Genomic DNA, 20,851 nt, shown 5'->3' with positions numbered 1-20,851 from the left:
ACACCAGCTCCGGGGTGACACACTGCCCATTTTTGCAGGTGCTACCAGAACAAGACTTCCAAGGGGGAAGAGGGTGGATTTATTGGTGAAAGTGGACTTTTCATATGACTGCATTTCAGAAAACTGACTCTCTCCATTTTCGTGGATAACTGATAGCTAGTTAAGTATTAAAATGACTCTAAAAAAAAAAAAAGGATATTTACTGACAGCAGCTGGATCACAGAGGAAGAGGATAAAATCTACCCTCTAACAAAAGGCCAATCCTGAGGCTGAAAGATATGAGTTTTTACTTGGGGATCAAGTTAGGTTGTGAAGTCATCAGGCCTATTTATGTTTGTAGACCATTCTGTTGTGGTTGTGAGGGGAAGTGGCCAGGTCTACCCACTTCACTGGGAAGGACAGGAGTTTCCCAGTCTACCAGGAAGGGTGTCCAAGAGCCACACACCACTCGCTGCAAGATGCAAAGACGGCACCAGAAATCGCTTCAGCAAAGGCACAGCAACAGAGGTCCGGAACACCTCCTGGCCTGAGACAGACGGACGGAAAGACACAGACACTGCACTGTGAGGCAGGCCTAGCCCGTCCCACCGTGGATCCCCACGAAGCACTTGGGACAGCCAATGGCAGTTTGCAGCCCTGGACAAAACAGTGGGGGAGGATGGGGAGCTCTGAGTGAGGCCTTTGACAAATCTGTCTTCATGTGCAGAGCGAGTAGCCCCTTGACCTTGCAGCCTGGTGTGTGAGATGGAAGGAGCCCTCAGTGGGCACGCGCTGGGCTCCTGTCCACAAGGTCAGCAGCTGGAAACCACTAGCCATTCCTCGGGAGAAATACAAGGCTTTCTCCACATGCAAACTCCCAGGGCAGCGCTACCCTGTCCCACAGGGTTGTTGGAGTGGGCATCGACTCGAGCGCAGTCAATCTGTTGTTGCTGTGTGTGTTTTTTGGGGGGGTGTTTTATGATGGGTGGGGCTGCTAAGGAGAGCCTGGCTTGTGGGCATCGTGGATGCTCATTGCCAGCATGCCCCACCCCCGCCCTGCCCATTGGCAGCCTCTGTGAGCTCATTGTCCCTGCCTTTCCCTGAGACACAGAACTTACCTGGATACAAAGTTCTACCTAGTTCATGCCTAGTGAGATGCTGTCAGAGCCTCAAACCCCACAGTGGCCTGGGGAGGCAGGTCAGCTCTCCCCTCGTTGGCTGAAAAACACTGGGGCCGGCACACTGCCCCAAGGGAAGGACGGGACAGGGTTGTTAGTGCTATGGGCTATGTTTCTCAAAAGTGCTACTGATGGCGGGGAAGGTGCACTGGCCTAGGAGTTAGAATCCCCACAGCCCCACTGTCGGTGCTGACTGACGGCAACCGGACAGAGCGGAGCAGAACTGCTCCGCTGGGTTTCCCAGGCAGCAGGCAGGTTGCAACAGTCACCCTTTGGGTTAGCAGTGCACAGTGTTTAACCCGCAGTGCCAGGTTCTAACCCTGCTCTGTGATTCCTGGTGCCAGGGGACCTCTGCTCTGGTCACCGAGGGCGGGCTGTGGGGAGCAGCAGGCTATGGGTCATGACTGAAACCAAAGGGCAAAACCACCATGCCCTTGGATGAACTCACCCTGTCTCACCTCCCAAGACACACACTGTTCCTCAGTGGTGAGGAAGACTGGGATCACTTCTATAGAGCCCACTGCCTAGCAGACTTCCAAACTAACTCCCATCTTGGGCACTGGGAGACTCCATGGAAAACCTACCAGGGAAATACCGCCAGTGTTCCATCAGCCAGAGAGGATTATAGGGCATGGAATGGACTTAATACTGCCAAAGGAATTAGTCTTACACACACACAGAGCGAAGAGAGAGAAATGGTGTCACAATTCTGAAACTCAACCAATCCTGGCCAGAGACGTTTTGTAGGAAAACAGAACCCAGAGGGATTTGTTTAATTCAATTTGGCTCCAATTCTGCAGGGGGAGCATTTGGTCGGGGGTGGTGGTGGTGGTAGTGTGTGTGTCCCGTGGTGTATTTGTTCCACAGGCGATTATTTCGACAGAAAACTGCTACAAAGGGGCTTTTCCTTCTCTTCTGGCCACCAGGGGAGCTCACCAGACAACAATCATGGGCACAACATACCGGCCACAGCCCGTGGAGGCCTCTGGCCAGAACCCCCTCCTTGTGTGAATAAGGAAACTGGAAAAGGGGGGTTTGGTTCGCCCTGACTTTGCACGTCTCAATCCAGAGCTCGTCTCAATCCAGAGCTCGTGTCCTCCCTGGCCCCCTGCAGCAGCAGGAGCCGACAGGCAGACAGACAGATGTGCACCCGGCCGACTCTTTGACTCCTGCTGGCAGGCTGCCCAGCAGTGAGTGGGGCAAGGGTCACCAGGGGGCAAGCAGCCTGTCTAGCCCAGAAACCAGGGTACTGTGGGCTGAAAGGCCCATCTGTTGCTGTCAATTCACCCAAACACATTAACAAGTGAGAGACACTGTTAACAAGTGAGAGACAGCGCACAAAGCCGCAGTAACAGCTTGGCTGTAACCCCGGCTTCCCACTGATCAGTTTTTATCACCTGTAGCTGAAGTCATTGCAGCAGCCTGCTGGGAGCCACCTCCCCCATGGGCCATCCACTTCCTCTGCTGAGGGCCTGCTGTGTGGGCCACACCCAGCCCGGCACACTCAGGCCCCTTTTGGTGGCTCCGGTGGGATCTACTGTTGAACGTTCATTAGCTCTGGAAGCTGAGGCTCGTGAGGCTTTTCCTCGGTCCCAGCGGACAGGTCGACCCTCAGATTTGGAGCGATACGTGAGCCACAAATGTCCCAAGGTTTTGGCTTCACCGCGATGGGAAGAGCACAGGCAGGCACCTGCCTCTCGTGGTTAAAAGCCCAGTGCTCCCCACTCTAACTCACATTTCTCTGAGAGTTTGACGACGTGGAACTTGCAGGGAATGGCCCCTCACTGTCTGCCTCCCCTCCCCAACTACACACCACTGACAAGCGAGCTTCAATAACTCAGCTCTGTCGACACACCGATGTGCAAACTTCTTGGTCAAACACTGCTCTTCACGGGGTGGTGCCAGCTGACCCAGCCAGGACACCCATGCAGGTCCTCCCTGCCACACTGGAGCCAGCTATGGCAGCATTTCAGTTTCCACTTGAGACACGCCTGTGGCTCAGACAGGCTGCAGCTGCACTTGCTCACAGGGGCTGTCCCTGAGCTCCAGCCCCCACCACCCCGCTCCTGTGGCGACCAGTCACCTGACACAGGCCCCGCCCTCAGCAATGGCTACCTGAGTGGAGGCCTGACTGTTTCCATACAGAGTTTTTCTGCAGAGGGAATTTTAACTTGACTCTCTTATTTGTCCTGTTCCAGCTGCTGCGATGCTGCCCCAGGGACACGGACACGTTTCTGGAGACATTCTGGGGTCAGACCTGCAGGGTGGCCCTGGGATCTAGTCGGCAGAGGCCAGGGATGCTGCTAGATCTCCCAGTGCCCAGACCAGGACCCCCACAGAAAGCCAGGTGAACGCAAATGGCTGGGGGTGGGGGGCATGAGGAGCTGAAGACAGGGACAAAGGCTGCCTGCTTCTGCTTCGGGTGCTCTTGGGAATTTGCAGCTGTACCCTGGCCTTGCCCCTTGCTGCCCAACAGCAGAGGATTCAACCGACTGCTTATTGCCACCGACCTTCCGTCAGGAGTAGCTGCTGGGGCCAGGGAGGCAGACGCCACACAGCTCCCAGTGTGGCAGGCGGGTCAGGGGAGCCAACACGCCCCAAGCAGCTCCAGTCCCGACCCCAGCATTAGCCCTGGGAACTCACAGGAATGACAAAGCGGCTGTCCTGGAGGGGCTCCAAGTCTAGTGGGGGCAGACAACAGTAAACAAACGATTATCCATCGCCCCCCTGGCCAGACCGACAATTCTTTTTAAAAATCCTTCTGGGGAGGGAGAGAAGCAATAAAGCAGAAAATAATGCAGTGGAACTGCCCTGCTGATTAAAATCTATGTTGCGACAGCAGCCCCTCCGAGACAGGATCAGCACCTGGGTCTGCACCAGCTGGGCTTGGGAAGCTTGTAAATAATTAAAAGGTAATTGGAAGGGGAGACCAAAGTATTAAGTGGATTTCTCTCTCTCAAGGCGACCAGGGAGTTTCGCTGCTGCCCGTCACAGTATATCTGTCGGGAAGATTATATTCCTGGGTTTTCACTGACACACGCAGCTCCAACTAACAGTTAGAGGAGTCAACTAATTAGGACCTGGTTAGACTGCTTTGATAGGCTGGGAGATCAGGAGAAATGGGAGGCAAAACTTTCCATTGACTTATAAAGCGCACCAGGAGCTGTGGGCACACCACTGCTAAGGCAATAAGGCTTTGGACGGTAAATGGGCTGGAGGGAGGTTGGCTGATAGACAGACGGGGGAAGGGGACTTGGGATATTATGCTGCTGGGGGTCGCCCTGACAGCGCAGCCTAGGGAAAGAGAAGAATGTCACTGCTGGGTCCGATGGAGACACCCCAGGGTCGGGAGCCCGAGGAAGAGCGTGGTGGGAAGCAGTGGCTTTGCCCTGAGGTGGTGAAGGTGGAGCTGTGCAAGTTGCCAAAGACCTTTTCCCAGATAGCGGAGGGCTGAGCGGGCTGGTGGCAGGATACAAAACCAGGGCTCAAAGCTCGAGGTTGCTGTGGTCCAGGGTGGAGAAGAGATATGGTCGGGGGATGGAAGGACAGACAATGGGGGAGGGGGGTGCGTTGTAGGGCAGACACCTAAGCACTCACAGAACCCTGGTGGCCCCCATGGTTATGTGCTGGGCTGCTCAGCAGGAGAAAGAGGGGCTTTTGGCTCCCATAAAGGGTGACAGCCTTGGAAGCCCTCAGGGGCAGTTCTACCCTGTGCTAAAGGGTTGCTATGAGGCGTCTCTGGATAAAGCTCAGCCGAGTCAGAGTGCAGGGCCAGGAGAAAGAGAATCGGCTTTTCCTTTCCACGAATCCCTTCTGATCCTCCCAACAAGCCCATCACCATTCTTGTTGGCTGCTGCCCAGTGGGGCCTGACCCTCGGCCACCCGAGGTGTGCACAGGTGAACGGCTTCATGGGAGGAGTGTCAAGGCTGAGGGACCTGGGGGAAGCACATGACTAGCCCTGTCCTCCCAAGGTACCTTGGGGTGGGCTGAGCTGCCCACCTCTCAGCTAGTCAGCCAGCCCTTAGCAGCGCACTTTTTTTCATTCACCTTGCTCGGGGTCCACAGAGCTGTGTGCACAGGAAGGCCCCACAGGCTAGTGTACATGATGTTCAGCAGTTACCAGGGACCCGTTATTGGAGGAAGAGAGGAAAAAACCAGGCCGGGCCAACTGTGGCTCACCATCCCATTCACTTTCTGCCAAGACCCTTCCCTTCCCTCTGCAGTCTTGCTGTCAATTACTTGGCTACATCCAGGGCCAACCAGCAACAAATGCCTCTCCTCAGCCAAAGGCGCTGGCCCTCAGGAGGAAGGAAGGATGCTGACGGTGACTGCGTGCAGGAGGCGTTCAATCAATGGCTACTGCATACTCACCCCTCTTCTGCATGAAGACGAAGAGGTCATCCAGGAATGCCTTCCTCTCGGGATCACCGTCCAGTTCGTACAGCTGCAATCCCCACCGCCAGAGAACACACAGTCAGCAATTCATCTCGACTGCAGCCCTCCGAATGATCACCAGTGTGACTCAGGGGCCACTCTGGTCCTTATCCCTCTGGGGTCAGCCACCGCAGCCCACAGCAGAACGGCTGCTTCCTTGAACCAAAGGGAACATTACACACCTTGGCAAAATCTCGAGAGATCTCTCTTCCCCGGCCTCCATCCCCATCATCGCTCCAGGCCATGGCGCCGTTCTGAAAGGGAACATGAGAGAAAGCAGAGTGAGGTGGGGGGAAGAGAGTGACAGCTGGCATTTAGAGGGACCGGCTCCCCCGTGGAAGACGACTCCGAGAAGCACCTCTGCCAGCCTTACAGGGGCGTTGGTTTCCAGGGCTGGCTCCACAGGAAGGTGGAGGAGCTATCCCACTGTAGGAGGTGGGGGCCTGAGGACCCAACTGTCCTGATGATTTGCTTGTCCCTAGCGGGCCTTTCTGATGTCATCACTGAGGGATGCCACTTCTTTGGGGGCAGGTTGTGCAAGTATAAAAGCCAGGCTGGCTTCTCACATCACCCCCTAAGTGAGTGATGAAGGGACAGGGGGAGGGCAGAGACCCCAAGCTCCAGTCTCAGCCACGAGAAGCCCTCACTCAAGCCCAAATCCAAACTCACTGTCAAACAAAGAGACCCCGTAAGACAGAGTAGAACTGCCTTTGTGGGTTTCTGAAGCTGTATTTACTTTTAAATTTTTAATTATTATTTTTAAAGATCATTTTATTGAGGGCTCTTACAGCTTTTATAATAACCCTTACATCAATTGTATCAAGTGTATTTGTACATAAGTTGCCATCATTATTTTCTAAACATTTACTTTCTATTTGAGCCCCTGGTATCAGCTGCTTTTTTACTTTCCTCCTCCCTCCCCTCCTCCTCGTGACCCCTTGACAAATTATAAATTGTTATTTTCATATCATGAAGCTCTATATCTTTGTGGGAGTAGAAAGCCTCACCTTTTGCCCACGGAGCAGCTGGTGGGTTCGAACAGCCAACTTTGTTAGCAGCTCCATGCTTAGCCCGCTGTGCCACCAGGTTCCTTATGAGACTCCGTAAGTGCTCAGAACTCCCTAGTGATCTGAGGGTCCCCCGATTTGAGACTGTTCCCATGGTACTGGGCATGACAGCTCTGGGGTGAGTGCTAATTTTCATTAGACAAACTATAAAAACCCAGCATTAATTGACTAGGTAAAGCCAACACCATTCAAACAAACAGGGGGAACTGGCCAGAAGGCCTTTGTTCACACTCTGGAAACCCGCTTACCCTTCTTCAGCTGGGGAACTCTCACGCCTCCCTAAGGCCCAAGCCCGGCACCATCTTCTACAGCAGCGGTTCTCAACCTTCTTCATGCTTCAGCCCTTTCGTAGTCCCTCATGTGGTGACCCCCCCCCAACCATAAAGCTGTTTTTGTTGCTACTTCATCACTGTCATTCTGCTACTGTTATGAATTGGGCGACCCCGTTAAAGGGCCATTTGACCCCCAAAGGGGTTGCGACCCACAGGTTGAGAACCGCTGTTCTCCAGGAAGCCTTCCTTCGCTCACGGCTACACTCAGGATGACAGAAGCAGTCCCGGTCCAGTTCTGTTTTAGAGTCTAACAGGTCATTCTGCAGTGGCTCGCCATCCCCACCATAATGTAGGCGCGCGCCTTTGGAGCAGAGAAGCTCCCTGGGCACATAACACACTCCCTGCTGGAAAGAGACCTCAATGAGTGACTTAGTTCTTGTTAAAGGCATCAACTGGTTATATGCAACAGTCCCCCGAGAGATGCAAACACACAGATCCCTCAGGAGGGTCGGGAAGCTGGCCTGCTAGTGTCAAGCACAGCGTGCTCTTCACCCAGAGGATGAGAATGGGCACAGACTGGCCCACCCTCTCCCCGTGCATGCACACTCACTCCCATGCCACCCAACGGGCTGGGGCGTGTAACTGGTGACTGGGGGCAGCTAGGGAGGAGGAGCAGTGGTTTCTTAGAAGAACTTTCTTTGAACTACATGGGGAGCTCATTTTAAAAACGTGAGAGCTTGTCGAATTCCACCCCTCCTTTAACAAAGCCGGTCTGTAGCGGAAGGTCGGTGGGTAGGGAATGGGTGGGAACATTACTCAATTCTATTTGGGGGCCATTCCCCATTTCAGGGCCCCCCCGAGATGGGGAGCAGCGTTCGGCACAAAGCGAGCTGAGTACAACCAAGAAGAAACTGATGAGAGGAAACAGCTTCCCCAAACTGTCCCCTGCCCCCGCCTTATCTGTTGAAGTGTGCACAAGGAAGCACTCAGGAGAAGCCATCTGACTGCACACTCCTCCCCTGCCGAGGGAGACGGTGTTAGAAACCTCTAAACCTCCCCGTGGTGCCCCAGCTCCGGGAAGCCCATCATCAAGCAGGTGGACCAGTGTAAAAAACCCGAGGAAAACTCGCCCCACATTGTAATTACAGTCACTGGGGTCATCTGGAGACAACTAACACAATGAATAATCAGGATGAATTACGCCTGTCAGGGCAGCAAAGCCACGCAGTTCCAGTGCCCTCTCAAAAGGCTGCAGTCGGCTGCCCTAATGCCCAGTGATTTTGTCTGAGCCAGTAATTCCTGCTGGAAAGTCAATTATCCCGGGAGCCCCAGCGGCTGAGAGGCACTTAATGGGGGATCATTGCTGTTTCTGTTATGTCAGCTGTTTATGGTGGCGGCTCAATTCCCAACCCTCTCTTCGGAGATCTGAGGATTCTTTCTCTGTCGGTCACCAGGAGAGATGAAAACACAGATTTTTGCTAATGACAGTAACTTCCAGGCACTCTGGAGGCTCACTCAGAAACTATTTAGCACTTGGTTGGGTGGACAGGGCAGAATCCACACTGGGGAACCATGAGGCCTGGCTCTCCGCAGCAGGTGGGGAGGGCGGGGTTGGGGTGGGGTGGGGGTGGGGGGACGAGCAGCCGGTGGTGTGAGCATGTAGGGGCTCCTGTGACAACACACACCCGTGTGAGCGCTGGGCCCTGGGGTGGGGGTGGGGGTCGTGAGGACCCTCTGCCTTGCTCCAACTCTGTCCAAACTCTACCGGGATGGCTGTACCTTGTGGGACAGTCCCATCCCATTAAGGATGGGCCAGACAGGGAGCTTGGAAAAACGTGGAGCGATAGAATGTTAGCCGGAATGCCTTTAGCTCAGCAACCACAAAAGACAGGGAGATCTGCTTCAATAAGATAACTGGACTCTTAAGCCACCCCCACCCCCACCCCCAGATAAGAACGGTCAGTTCTACTTCACGATTATGCGACCATAGTAGGTGCCCAGGATTGGGGGAGCGGTGCTTGTTTGGCCAGTTCCAAAGGAAGGGTGGTCCATCGCGGAATTCAGAATCTAATGTTTGGACTGATGGAGAAACGACCAATCGAGCTGGGATGGCACTTCCTTCACGAAGCCTCCCATACTGCACCTCTGGCCTCGGGGCAGAATCAAGGCCTTTCTCTCCTGGGCGCTGTTGCCTGTCCACTCACTTGCGTCTCTGCCTATGCTCGCTATTTGCAAGCATTCTGTCCCCCACTCCTGCTTCTAGGAAGCATGAGACATCTGCTGGAAGGCAGGGATGGGCCTCCTGGGGACCCTCACCCCTGGCTCCACTGCCTGCCCCTCCCGCTCTTTCACTGGGAGGATTACAGGCTTAAGCAGTTCTTTCCCGGCTCTTATCGACTGCTGTGAAACAGGGCTCAGGGGTGCACCGCAAGTTAATGTGCGGGAAGGAACTCCCTTGGTTGTAGGGATGGCCGCTGTTCTTGGATGCCAAGACCGAGACTGGCTGATTGCAACTGTGTGGCCGGTGGTGGAAGAAGCTGGGGAACGGGCCTGCACGGAGCGCACATTCCATGAGCCAATTCCAGTAAAAACGTAAATTTAAGGGTCTAGGGAGAATCCGGGTGTAAAGAACTTCCAAAGAAGGCCTGATGCCTGCAGGTCTCCAGTGCCCGGGCCGGCTGTGACCCTGTTAAGCAGCCATGTGATCAGGGGGTCAAACAGTAGCTGGGGTGAGGTCACTGATTGCCATTTACAGCCTTCTTGGCCTCTCCGGACCTGAGAACTCCCTGTAAACATCTTTGATCTCCCTGGGAGCTCACAGGAAATTGACAGTTTGTCCCCCAAAACCCACCCTGGCCTGCCTTGGCTCCTATACTCACATTCAGCTCCTTTTCCCAAGGGAAGTCAGGGCGTTTTACCTTCACATCCCTCCAAAATGGCTGAGAACAGAGGTGGGGGTGGGGGAGCTCATGTTTGTGCACTCTGGGCAGCCCGAGAGGTCCACACGTTTTCTCACTTACCTGTTAGAAATGTGGAGGTGGGAATTTTAGAGCTGGCTTGATCCAGGCTTTGTTCCACTGCCTCATGGGTTGAAGGGGCAGTACAAAGCATGGGGAGATGAGGGAGGAGAAAACGGAGGATACATTCCTCTGTCCGCAGAATTCCTGCCATGCCCTGGGTGGTTCCCAGTAATGGGCCATTCCTGTATGTCTGTGCCTTATCTCTGCTTCATCTGGGTAGTCAGTGGGTCCGGGGGACAGAAAACACAACACTCAGCTGAGGAGAGTTGCCTGGGATCCTGAACTAGGACTGATAAACTACCACCTTGGTCTCCCTCAGGAGCCTGGGGATCTGCCTGTAGGGGAGCAGTCACAACTTGCCTGCAGGGGAGCAGTCACACCTGGGGGGACAGAGGCTCCAGCAGCCAGAGGGCCTTCAAAAGGCAACCCAAGTACCACCTGACAGCTACTCAAAATTACAACAACTGCTTCCCTGACACCTTAACCCTGGAAGCGGGGAATGATACATCTCTGAAAATCTCCAAGATTCCTTTGGGGAAGAGGAAGCAAACTCCCCACCCCTCTCTCTGTGCACCCCCCCGCCCCCCCAGGGCAGAAGTTACCGGGAAGAAGATTTCAGGACGCCACCATTAGAACTGCCCAGTAGTGGAGTGGGCCTTCCCAGGAGGTGGGAAGCTTCTGGTCCCGGGATGACCACTGTCTGGGATGTCATGGTGTGGAATCCAACTCGAGTCAGGCTGGACTCCATGGCCTCTGGGGCCTGTTCTGCCCTGAGAAGCTCTGAGTCCATGACAAACTCATTTAACACCAATTTCCTGGGAACCTACCCCAGATGGAGCACTGGGCTGAGAAGCACACACCCTCAACCACAAGAGGAGATTCTCACCATCTGAACACACAAGCAACACGTATTAATTAGTGCAAACCAGTTAGTCCCCAAACTCAAAGCCGTGCGAGGTTGAAGAACAAGCCGGAGAGGCTGAGGTGGAGATTAAGCTGGGCCTTGAAGGCAGGGAAAGGGGAAACTTACAGTTTCAATGAGTGGGCATAAACAAGGCATGTTTTGGCAGGGAGGGTGTTGGACAGACAGCAAGTTGAACAGTTAAGGTGGAAAGGGGTTGTGAAATGCCTGGAATACCAGGAGAAAATTTAAACTCTGCACGGTGGGGGGTGTTGTGTGAAGAGGGGTGGAGAGGCAGGAGTATGCTAGAAGGTTTTTTGGACAGAAAAATAAATGCTCAAGTCTGTGCTTTGAATGGTTTCAATAACGCATGTTTTTTTGGTTGGAAGAAGGTACAGCAGACACATGGCTGTATGGAGACACCGTTACGGGAACTCTGACGCCCCATTCACTCACACACAAAGAGGGGAAGCAGGTAAAGGCAGGCCAGCCCCGTGCGAGGTTCTGGGCCAGGAAGAGAAAGAAAAGGCCCCTGAGCTCACGAAATTAAAAAAGTCGAAATGGGGAGAACCGACAACAGAAACTAATTATATTTAAACAGAAAGAAATGAATTACATTTAATTCCTTGGAGATTAAGTTTTGTGTCATCTGTCAAGACCCACTGTCTGCCCTGCCCCTCCCCACTACAACCAAGATTTGGATTTGGACTGTACTGCAATGCTGGAATAATTTAGCACGGAGCTGACACCTGTCCAACAGTCAATGAGCCACCTACGTCTTTAGGAAAAAAATTAAGTTCTTCAATGCCCTCGGTAAGCATTGCACGGTTAACCAAAAGGTTGGCAATTTGAAACCACTAGCGCTCTGGGGAACGAAGATGAGGCTACCTCCTTCCTGAGAAACACTATGGTAGCGGTTCTCAACCTGGGGGTCCGACGACCCTTTCACAGAGGTTGCCTGATTCATAACAGTATCAAAATGAGTTATGAAGTAGCAACGAAAACAATTTTATGGTTGGGGGGCACCACAACATGAGGAACTATTAAAGGGCTGAGGAATTAGGAAGGTTGAGACTCACAGCTCTATCGGGATGCTGTATCTAAGTAAGAATCAACTGGATGACAGTGAGTGGGTAAGTAATGATTTAACACAGCAGTGCATTGCTTTCGGTAAACAGGACTTAAGATCTGAGAGGGAAAGGGGATGGGGGCAGCAGAACCAGGGGGGGATGCCTGTCCTAAGATGCAGCCACGTGATGGAATCCACTGGATAGGGAGGAGGATGACATGAATTCCTGTGTTGAGGAAGGTATGGTCCGGATGGAGGCTCTCAGAGAGAACCAGGCAGGAGGTCCAACGGGCAGGCTTTGAGCACTAATGACTACACACCAGTGTCCCTGTGGGTAGGGGGACACAAGCCCAATGCCCACAGCCCAGGAGGAAGTCAGGCATAGCAACACACCACAGCAGAAGCCAAGGTTTGTGGCCAATACACCAGCGAGGGGGGAGGGGGACATTAACAAATAGCTCCTGACCCAGAGACCCTACCTTGGGTCTTTCTTTTTAGTAGGGTTGGAGGAAGAAAAAAAACACACAAAACCACCCCACCACCAGACCACGCCTCCAAGATCTTAGGAGCCAGCGCTGCATTCCTTAGAGTTGTACCTCCCCGGAGACCAGAGTGCCTGACTTTAAAAGCAATTAAGTATCTAGGCTATTTTAGGATTACTCCTTGACCACCTGGAATATCTTATTAAAGCACAGCTCAGATGTCCAAAGCAATTTTAGTTCCCATTCCTCACTCTTTCCCAAGGCAGGAGTTAACCCTTTCCTTACAGTTTAAAGCACAAGGCTTAGCTTCACTTGGATCCCCCAAGTCTGAAATCTTTGGGAAAATCTCCTGTATTTTCTTTTTTAAAAATCATTTTACTAGGGGCTCATACAACTCTTACCACAATCCATACATACATCAATTGTGTAAAGCACATTTGTACATTCATTACCCTCATCATTCTCAAAACATTTGCTCTCCACTTAAGCCCCTGGCATCAGCTCATTTTTTCCCTTTCCTCCCTGCTACCCCCTCCCTTACGAACTCTTGATAATTTATAAATTATTATTATGTTGTCATATCTTGCATGTCCGATGTCTCCCTTCACCCACTTTTCTGTTGTATGTCCCCCAGGGAGGAAGTTATATGTAGATCCTTGTAATTGGTTCCCCCTTTCCACCCCACCCTCCCTCTACTCTCACGGTATCACCACTCTCACCACTGGTCCTGAAGGAATCATCCGTCCTGGATTCCCTGTGTTTCCAGTTCCTATCTGTTATCAGTGTACATCCTCTGGTCCAGCCAGACTTGTAAGGCAGAATAGGGATCATGATAGTGGGGGGAGGAGGGAAGCATTTAGGAACTAGAGTAAAGTTGTATGTTTCATCCTTGCTACACTGCACCCTGACTGGCTGTCTCCTCCCTAAAGCCCTTCCATTAACGGGATGTCCAGTGGCCTACAAATGGGTTTTGGGTCTCTAACCCCCACTCCCCCTCATTCACAATGATAGGATTTTTTTGTTCTGCTGATGTCTGATACCTGATCCCTTTGACACCTCCTGATCACACAGGCTGGTGTGCTTCTTCCATGTGGGCTTTGTTGTTTCTCAGCTAGATGGCCGCCTGTTAGCCTTTCAAGACCCCAGACACTTTATGTTTTGATATCCAGGCACCATCAGCTTTCTTCACCACATTTGCTTATGTGCCCATTTGTCTTCAGCGATTGTGTGGGGAAGGTGAGCATCATGGAATGCCAGTTTAATAGAACAAAGTATTCCTGCCTTGAGGGAGTACTTCAGTGGAGGCCCAATGTCCATCTGCTACCTTAATACTAAACCTATAAATATATGCATAGATCTATTTCCCCATCCTCATATATAAATATATTTACATATGTACATGCCTATATTTAGACCTCTATAAATGCCCTTTGCCTCCTAGCTCTTTCCTCTATTTCCTTTGACTTTCCTCTTGTCCCACTATCATGCTCAGTCTTCATTAATCTCCTGGATTTTCAAACGCCAGCGCATATACTGGTTAACTTTTACAGAGATCACTGGGTGGTAACTCAGAACAAAAACATATTTCCCTTCTGTCTACTCCCCATAACGTACTAGATTCTGAACCACAAGACCAAGGGTCTGGGCCCATTCCTAGGACCTGAACCTCCAGAGAGCAAAATCAATGGACTGAAAAAGGTTCAATCCCACGCTTGTGGACTCCCGGCTAATTGCTCTGCAAATGCAAATTGGAACTCTGTTACTTGGAGTGCAAATTGTTGTAGCTGTTGCTATGATGAAAATTATTTTTTGAAAAAAGTAAACATGTAATTTGGCCTTTTCTTTGGCTAGGTCTGTGATTCAGGCTCTTCTGAGCATTCCTGGCCTGGCCGAGATGGTTGTAATGTGATGGTATAAAGAGAAAAACAGCACTCTGCCCCCTCCCCAGCTTTAACTGATTCTGGAAGGTAATGAGAACTGTACCGGGGGGGATGGGCAGGATTAAAGGGGAATGCTAAAAGGAGAGCCGCCCCCCTCCTCCCTCCCGGAAGTAAAACAGATACTGTTATAAGCACTGTCCTGATAAGATCGGGATTACTGCTCTTAGCTCAGTCGCCAGGCCTTGGAAGCACTAGGGCTATAATCAGATGCACACCTTCCGCTGTCAGGTAACTTTATCAGGAACCAGCAAGAGCCGCCCACCTCTTATAGCAACAGAGACCATTCAGGTTTGGTGGCTTGGAAAGAGTTCCGGGACACTTTTCTGATTAAGTGGCAGAAAGGGGGGTGGCAGGGGAAGGGGAGAGAGGGGGGTGGCATTCCCACCTCTTCACCCAGACACACCATCTCTCCATACAAGAACGAAGGCGGCTGCAGAAATGGGGCTTCTACGAGGAGCGCGAGTCTAAATGCGAAGGGCGAGGAGGGTGAGAACGAAAACGCACGCCGAGCGCGAGCGGCCCCGTGAAATCCGTCGAGCACGGCAGAGCCGAGGTCCAGACTCTCCTCCCTCTGAGAACCCCAGTTGGCAGCACCCAGACAGACTGCAGCTCTTGACCTACCAGCTGCACTCCCTCCCATCCTGCCTGCTGACGCTCATTCATTCATTCACCCCACAGAGCTCACCTCGGTGCTCCCCAAGTGGGAGCCCAGTGGGCAGCTGAGGCAGGTTGGGGCCATGAACCTGCCCAAAAGTGGTTCTTTTTTTTTTTTCAAATAGAAAGTAAATGTTTATAAAATGATGATGGCAACATATGTACAAATGTGCTTGATACAACTGATGTATGGATTGTTATAAGAGCTGTAAGAGCCACCAATAAATTTTTTTATTGTAACATATTTTTTAATTTCAACATAAGTACAATTTACAAGTCTAATACATTAAAAATTATGTATAGTATTATTTTATTCTTTGGCATATTTCTCATTTGAGTGAATTTTTTTAGTAGATTGCTGTCGTTTAAAAGGTCATGAAATTTTTCATAAGAATTTGTTAAATTATATTTCACACATAAAATGGCTTTCAAAGTCTCAACACTTAATTGTGAATTCCAAAAGTGGTTCTTAAGACGGTGTTTTTTTTCCAAACGACATATTTTAAAGGTATAGGAAGGCAGTGACATGGTGAAAAATGCTACAACAAATTAGTTTATAAAGTTAAAAACAAAAAAAACACGTCAGGCTTCCTCAAGCATGGAGTGTTGCATTTTGAGTGAAAAGTCGGCCCACGTGAAGATTCTGAGTTCCTCCCCGCACCGGCGCTCCCATCACACACTGTGTGGTAATGTTCCCATTCTGAGCCACACTGTGACAGGATCAGTGACTGACACTCACGTGGCCACAGGGCCCAGAAGAGAGAACTCTGAACACACTCAGAAGCAGCTGGGGCTCCAAGTTCTAAACTACAGTCCCTTGTAAGGATCGTGATCTACCGAAACCCACACCACGACACTCCGGTTCATGGCACCTCCTGTGACCTTGTAGGACAGAGCAGAGTTCTTCATAGGAGCAGACAGCTGCATCTTTCTCTCTGAGTGGCAGCCCAGTTCTTCATCCATTGTGCCACCTGGGCTCTAAGGAGAGTGGTTTAAGACCCACGGGTAAACAGAAAAGTGAGCCCTCATTCATATGTAAAATTCGTGCTTTTAAAGGAAGAATATTCAATTTTAACAGGTGTTGGTGCAATGGGACACACCACAGTGCTAGAGGTAATAGAAAATGGCATGACCCTTCTAAAGTCATTTGCCTGAAAATGCCCATCACAGTAAAACTTGAGTGCGTATGACGTATACCAAGCCTCGTTCCTTACATGACTTACATCTTCACACTGCAATGAGGCGGCGGGATCACCATCCCACCTTTCTGATGAGAAAGCAGAGGCACCAGGAGAATGAGTAACTTGTAGGCTACAAAGTGACCAAACGGTGGCACTAACAATCAAACGCAGGCTGGTACGTGCCTCCATTTCCTAGTCTCCCTCAATCTTGTAATTCTGTAGCTATCATAAGCAGACAAATAGAAGCTCAAAGTGACTTCTGAAAGTTTGTGGAAAAATTCCAGTAGCCCGTAACTACATTTTCCTATGGGGACTTGTTGAAGTCCCCTCATGGTGCTTATCTGTTAAAAGACAAAGTTAGAAACAGCCTCATAGTAAGGGAACACGCCACACATGGAGGCCCAGTCCCTAGGACACAACATTTTTGGCCATTAAAAATAATGTACCCTTAAAAAAAATTAATAAATAAATAGTGTAGCCTTACAAAATGTGATTCCCTACTTCACGTCTTTCTTTTTAACAACTCTCAGAGTAAAGCTCCACATTAAACATAACTATGAAGCAATAAGAGTAATAGAAAAAAGAGTAATAGAATTTACAAAAATAACCCTGGTGAGGGGAAGACTTTCTAAAGCATGACAGAAACAACCAGGGGAAAGATCCAGAGAGTTAGCTACATCAAAACCTTAATACCGTCACCTGATTAAATCAAAACCACCACCCACAAATCAAGCTCGCAGACAAAAACTATGGAAAATACAGGAACATACACAAAGATCAGGGTCCATGCAAGAACCCTACGATAGACCAATAAGAAAAGGATAAACAACAGAATGGAGAAATAGGGAAAGACTACTAGCAAGCATTCAAGAAAGGCAAAAAAACCCACACACATAAAAAGAGTTGAAATAAAGAATTGATAATAAGTAATGTTGGCAAGAGTTTGGAAAAATACATTATTAATGGCCAACCACATTATCCTTATCTTTTGAAAATGTTTTAGCAGTTGGTATTACATTTTGAAAGTCACAGAGATGGAAAATTATAGGAGAAAGTTAACAACTGAAAAGATTGGTCCAAAACATCCACTTTCTTTCTTTTTTTTTTTTTTTTAACATCCATTTTCTAAACGAGAATTCCGATAGGACAAAAAATAAAAAATAACAAAACAATTTCTTTAAAAATTCTTTGAAGTACTTTAAACAATTGAGTACGCTAGCGTGCAAGCTTCCTGAGACACGCAAGGTCCCATGACATCTCACGCACACCTGAGATGTGCTCCAGCAACACAAGGGAAGAAACCAGAAAGGGACAGGCGTGAGAGCCAGGACACAGCACAGCGGCTCTCTGGTGGGTATTTCGAACAGAGACGGAAACTCTTGAAGAGATGACTTTAAGGATGAACAAGAAACTGCTGAATTTGGCTTATAGCGTTACAGCTTTGTCAAAGAGGTTGTGGATGAAATAATGAAACGTAAATAGAAAACAAAACTAACTGAACAATCAGACAGTTACTGTCTCTAGAGAAAATAAACTATATAAGGATAGGAAATGTAGTTTACTATACAGCTCATCGGTGAATTATAAAACAAAACGAATCCATTTCCAGCAAACAAATTCCAATCGCAGGAACCCTAGATGAAAGGGTGGAAGTGTCCCACACAACTTCCACGGCTGTAATCTTGAAGGAAGTACAAAGCCACGTCCTTCTACGTGGAGCTGCTGGTGGGTTCAAACCACTAACTTTTGGTTAGCAGCTGAGCACTAACCACTGAGCCACCAGGGCTTTTTCCGCCTGTGAGTGATGTGCATAGAATCATGTAAATGCTGGCTAATGATTTAATCAACATTGCAAGAAAGAGGTAGGGGAAGTACAGGTGGGTATGTGTGCCTAAGGGGGCTAAAGGCACTTTTAAAAAAAAACATTTTATTAGGGGCTCATACAACTCTTATCACAATCCATACACACATCAATTGTGTAAAGCACATTTGTACTTCATTCTCAAAACATTTTCTCTCCACTAAACCCCCTCCATTAGGTCCTCATTTTTCCCCTCCCTCCCCTAAAGGCACATTTTCATAGCAGGAAGTTAACTGATAATATCTGAAATGGAGAAATCGAGAAATAACATTATACAACGTTATTTAGAAACGAGAACGTAAATAGCAAAAGAAACTAAGAATTGAAAACTGTGACCTCTCATCTAAGGAAAGGTTGAAACTCTTTTCTGTTATAAGCCTTTAAGTGCAATTAGACTTTTTAAAACTAAGTGTACGTACAGAAATAAGAGCTTAAATAAATATGAAATAATTATTTTGATAAAAACTAGAAAAAATTAACATATACTCTATCATATATTATATATATCCTACATATATAAAGTCCTAACACCCCTAATTCAGCCTCTTAGAATAATTTCTCTTGCCACAGAAATATACTAGGACAGACCTAATGCCGGGGGCTTAAGTGTAGAGGAAATGTTTTGAGAATGATGAGGGCAATGAATGTACAAATGCGCTTCACACAATTGATGTGCGTATGGATTGTGATAAGAGTTGTATGAACCCCTAATAAAATGATTAAAAAAAATATATATATATATATATATATATATATATATATACACACACTAGGACAAAGGGTTACACATGCAGCTACAAAGATGTCCGTGGAAGTATTAACTGTAATAGAAAAAAAATGAGAAAAGCCCAAAGCCATCAAGAGAGAACAGGTTAAATCACGGTGGTAAATAACCGTGTGGAATGCTGCGTAGGCGTGAGAGAGAATGAAGTGAAGGCACACACAATGACCGACGTGACACGGTGCCCAGCTCGCTGAGGGGGGGGAAGGGAGGGGTGCACGAGTCTATAATTCCCCACGAGCTCGAGCTCAGGCAAGCTCCCACATACTCTCTTGTGTTCTGTGACTTGCGCCCTATGTAGGTAAAATATTCAGAAACCACCAGGAAACTAGCTCACTTCTAATTGTGGTCTCTTCTGGTACGGGAGGTGGCACTGAAGGACGCAGGAGAGGCAACTGTAATATGAGGGGGCATTATAAAGTTGATAAGAAAATGGAATTAAAAGATAAAGGAGGGGAAGGCAATATACAGTAATGAGAGAGAGAGATCAGCCAATGATGGCAGCAGAGCAAGGCACTAGAAGCACATGCATTCCAGGCAACCAACCGACAATGGTGATCTACCGGCAGATACGTGAACAGACACACACATAAGTTGAAGGGGCACGGAAGGGACAGTAGGAGTAGATCCATGATAGACACAGGTTTGAGGGGGAACATTTATACATGTGCACCTTTGCTGCAAATGCACTCACCCATGTGGGGGAACATACAAGGGGCAAAGTTATGAAAACAACTTACTTGAGGGAGTGAGTCACTGGGTATCTTGGGGATACCAAGGTCAAATGGCAGAGTGCAATCCATACAAACAATGTTCTATGTCCTACTCTGGTGAGTCGTGACTAAGGGCTTAAAAGCTCACGAGCGCCATCTCAGTACAACTATTGGTCTCTCTCTTTCTGGAGGAAAAAAAGGAGTACAGAAAATTGAAGACGTGCACCAACCATTAATCCAATGGACCACACAAGCACCAGTCTCCACAACTCTGAGACCAGGAGAACAGATGGGGCCCAGTTACCACCACCAACTTCTCTGAAAGGAACCACACGAGGAAAAGGAAGGCCAAGCTTATCGGAGAGTATGGTCCTTTGTCACACTTCAGGCCTGAAAATGAATTCAGACCATGGTTCAATTCTCTATCAAACAGCAGCAAGTCCATAAAGGGAACAGTAACACTGAAGAGGTACATGCACCTTAGAACAAGCAACCACTCGATATGTGAAGGGCAGCACTTACCCCAGCACTAGGTGTTTCTGGGTTAGGAAAGGAGGAGGAATGGAAAGTGAAAACATAGGGAGGAAGGAAGGTAAGTGATGCTAGAGTGTGGGCTGCAATCAATGAGATGAAACAAAAGGTGTATGCATTGTTGAAGGGAAAACGGATCTCTTCTGCAAACCTCCACCCAATTCACAAGAAAAGTTAAAAAGAAAAAAAGATACTGGGCTTGTCACACAATTTGAGGGAAGTCCCTTGCATTTCTTTAAAGTATAACATTTTTACTCTCTCTTTCTGTATTGTTTTAAAGGCAAGGCTTTTTACTCCCATAGAGTTACAGTCTTGGAAGCCCACAGGGGTGGTGCTACTCAAGTTCACAGCAGGTTCGCTGGAGTCGGAAGCTAGTCAGAAGCTAGTCAGAAGCTACTCAATGGCACTGAGTTTGGTTCAAGTTTGAACATCATCCATTATAACTTACATCATTTTGAGACAAACTGTTATGAAAACAATATATTCATCTCTGAAGACATCTATGAAATGGCAGTCCTAATCCTGAGTTTAAAAAAAAAAAGCAAGCTGTGGAACCATATGCAAAGTTCCTGTTTTTGTTATAAACAGCCAAATTATATTTGTGGAGAGAAAAGGCTCTGGGATAGTACAGGTCAAACTTAGTAATAATTATCCCCAGAGAATCAGGCTGACATTTACTTTATGCATTTCCACATTATCTACTTTTATTTTTTAAGTCACTATTACTTCCACACATACAAGTGGGCTTCAAAAAGCCCCTGGGAAAATGGAATTAAAAGATAATCGG

At 48.9% G+C, this 20,851-nt stretch overlaps 1 protein-coding gene across 1 annotated transcript in view; it reads right to left on the bottom strand.

Moving 5' to 3' along the window:
• Positions 1-20,851, bottom strand: part of ARID3B (AT-rich interaction domain 3B) — a 51,104-nt gene that overhangs the window by 13,775 nt on the left and 16,478 nt on the right. Inside the window, exons 3-4 of the mRNA XM_030884325.2 lie at positions 5,775-5,846; positions 5,530-5,602 (exon numbers count right to left, since the gene is read on the bottom strand). Of these exons, the coding sequence (XP_030740185.1) occupies positions 5,530-5,602; positions 5,775-5,846 (145 nt within the window). The remainder of the gene's footprint in view (positions 1-5,529; positions 5,603-5,774; positions 5,847-20,851) is intronic.

The sequence above is a fragment of the Echinops telfairi genome, unplaced genomic scaffold, assembly GCF_000313985.2.
Source record: "Echinops telfairi isolate 266 unplaced genomic scaffold, ASM31398v2 ScPeMD7_7475;HRSCAF=8513, whole genome shotgun sequence".
NCBI classification, from domain to species: domain Eukaryota; kingdom Metazoa; phylum Chordata; class Mammalia; order Afrosoricida; family Tenrecidae; genus Echinops; species Echinops telfairi.
The sequence above is the reverse complement of the archived record's forward strand: the minus strand, read 5'-3'. Positions and strand labels throughout refer to the sequence as shown.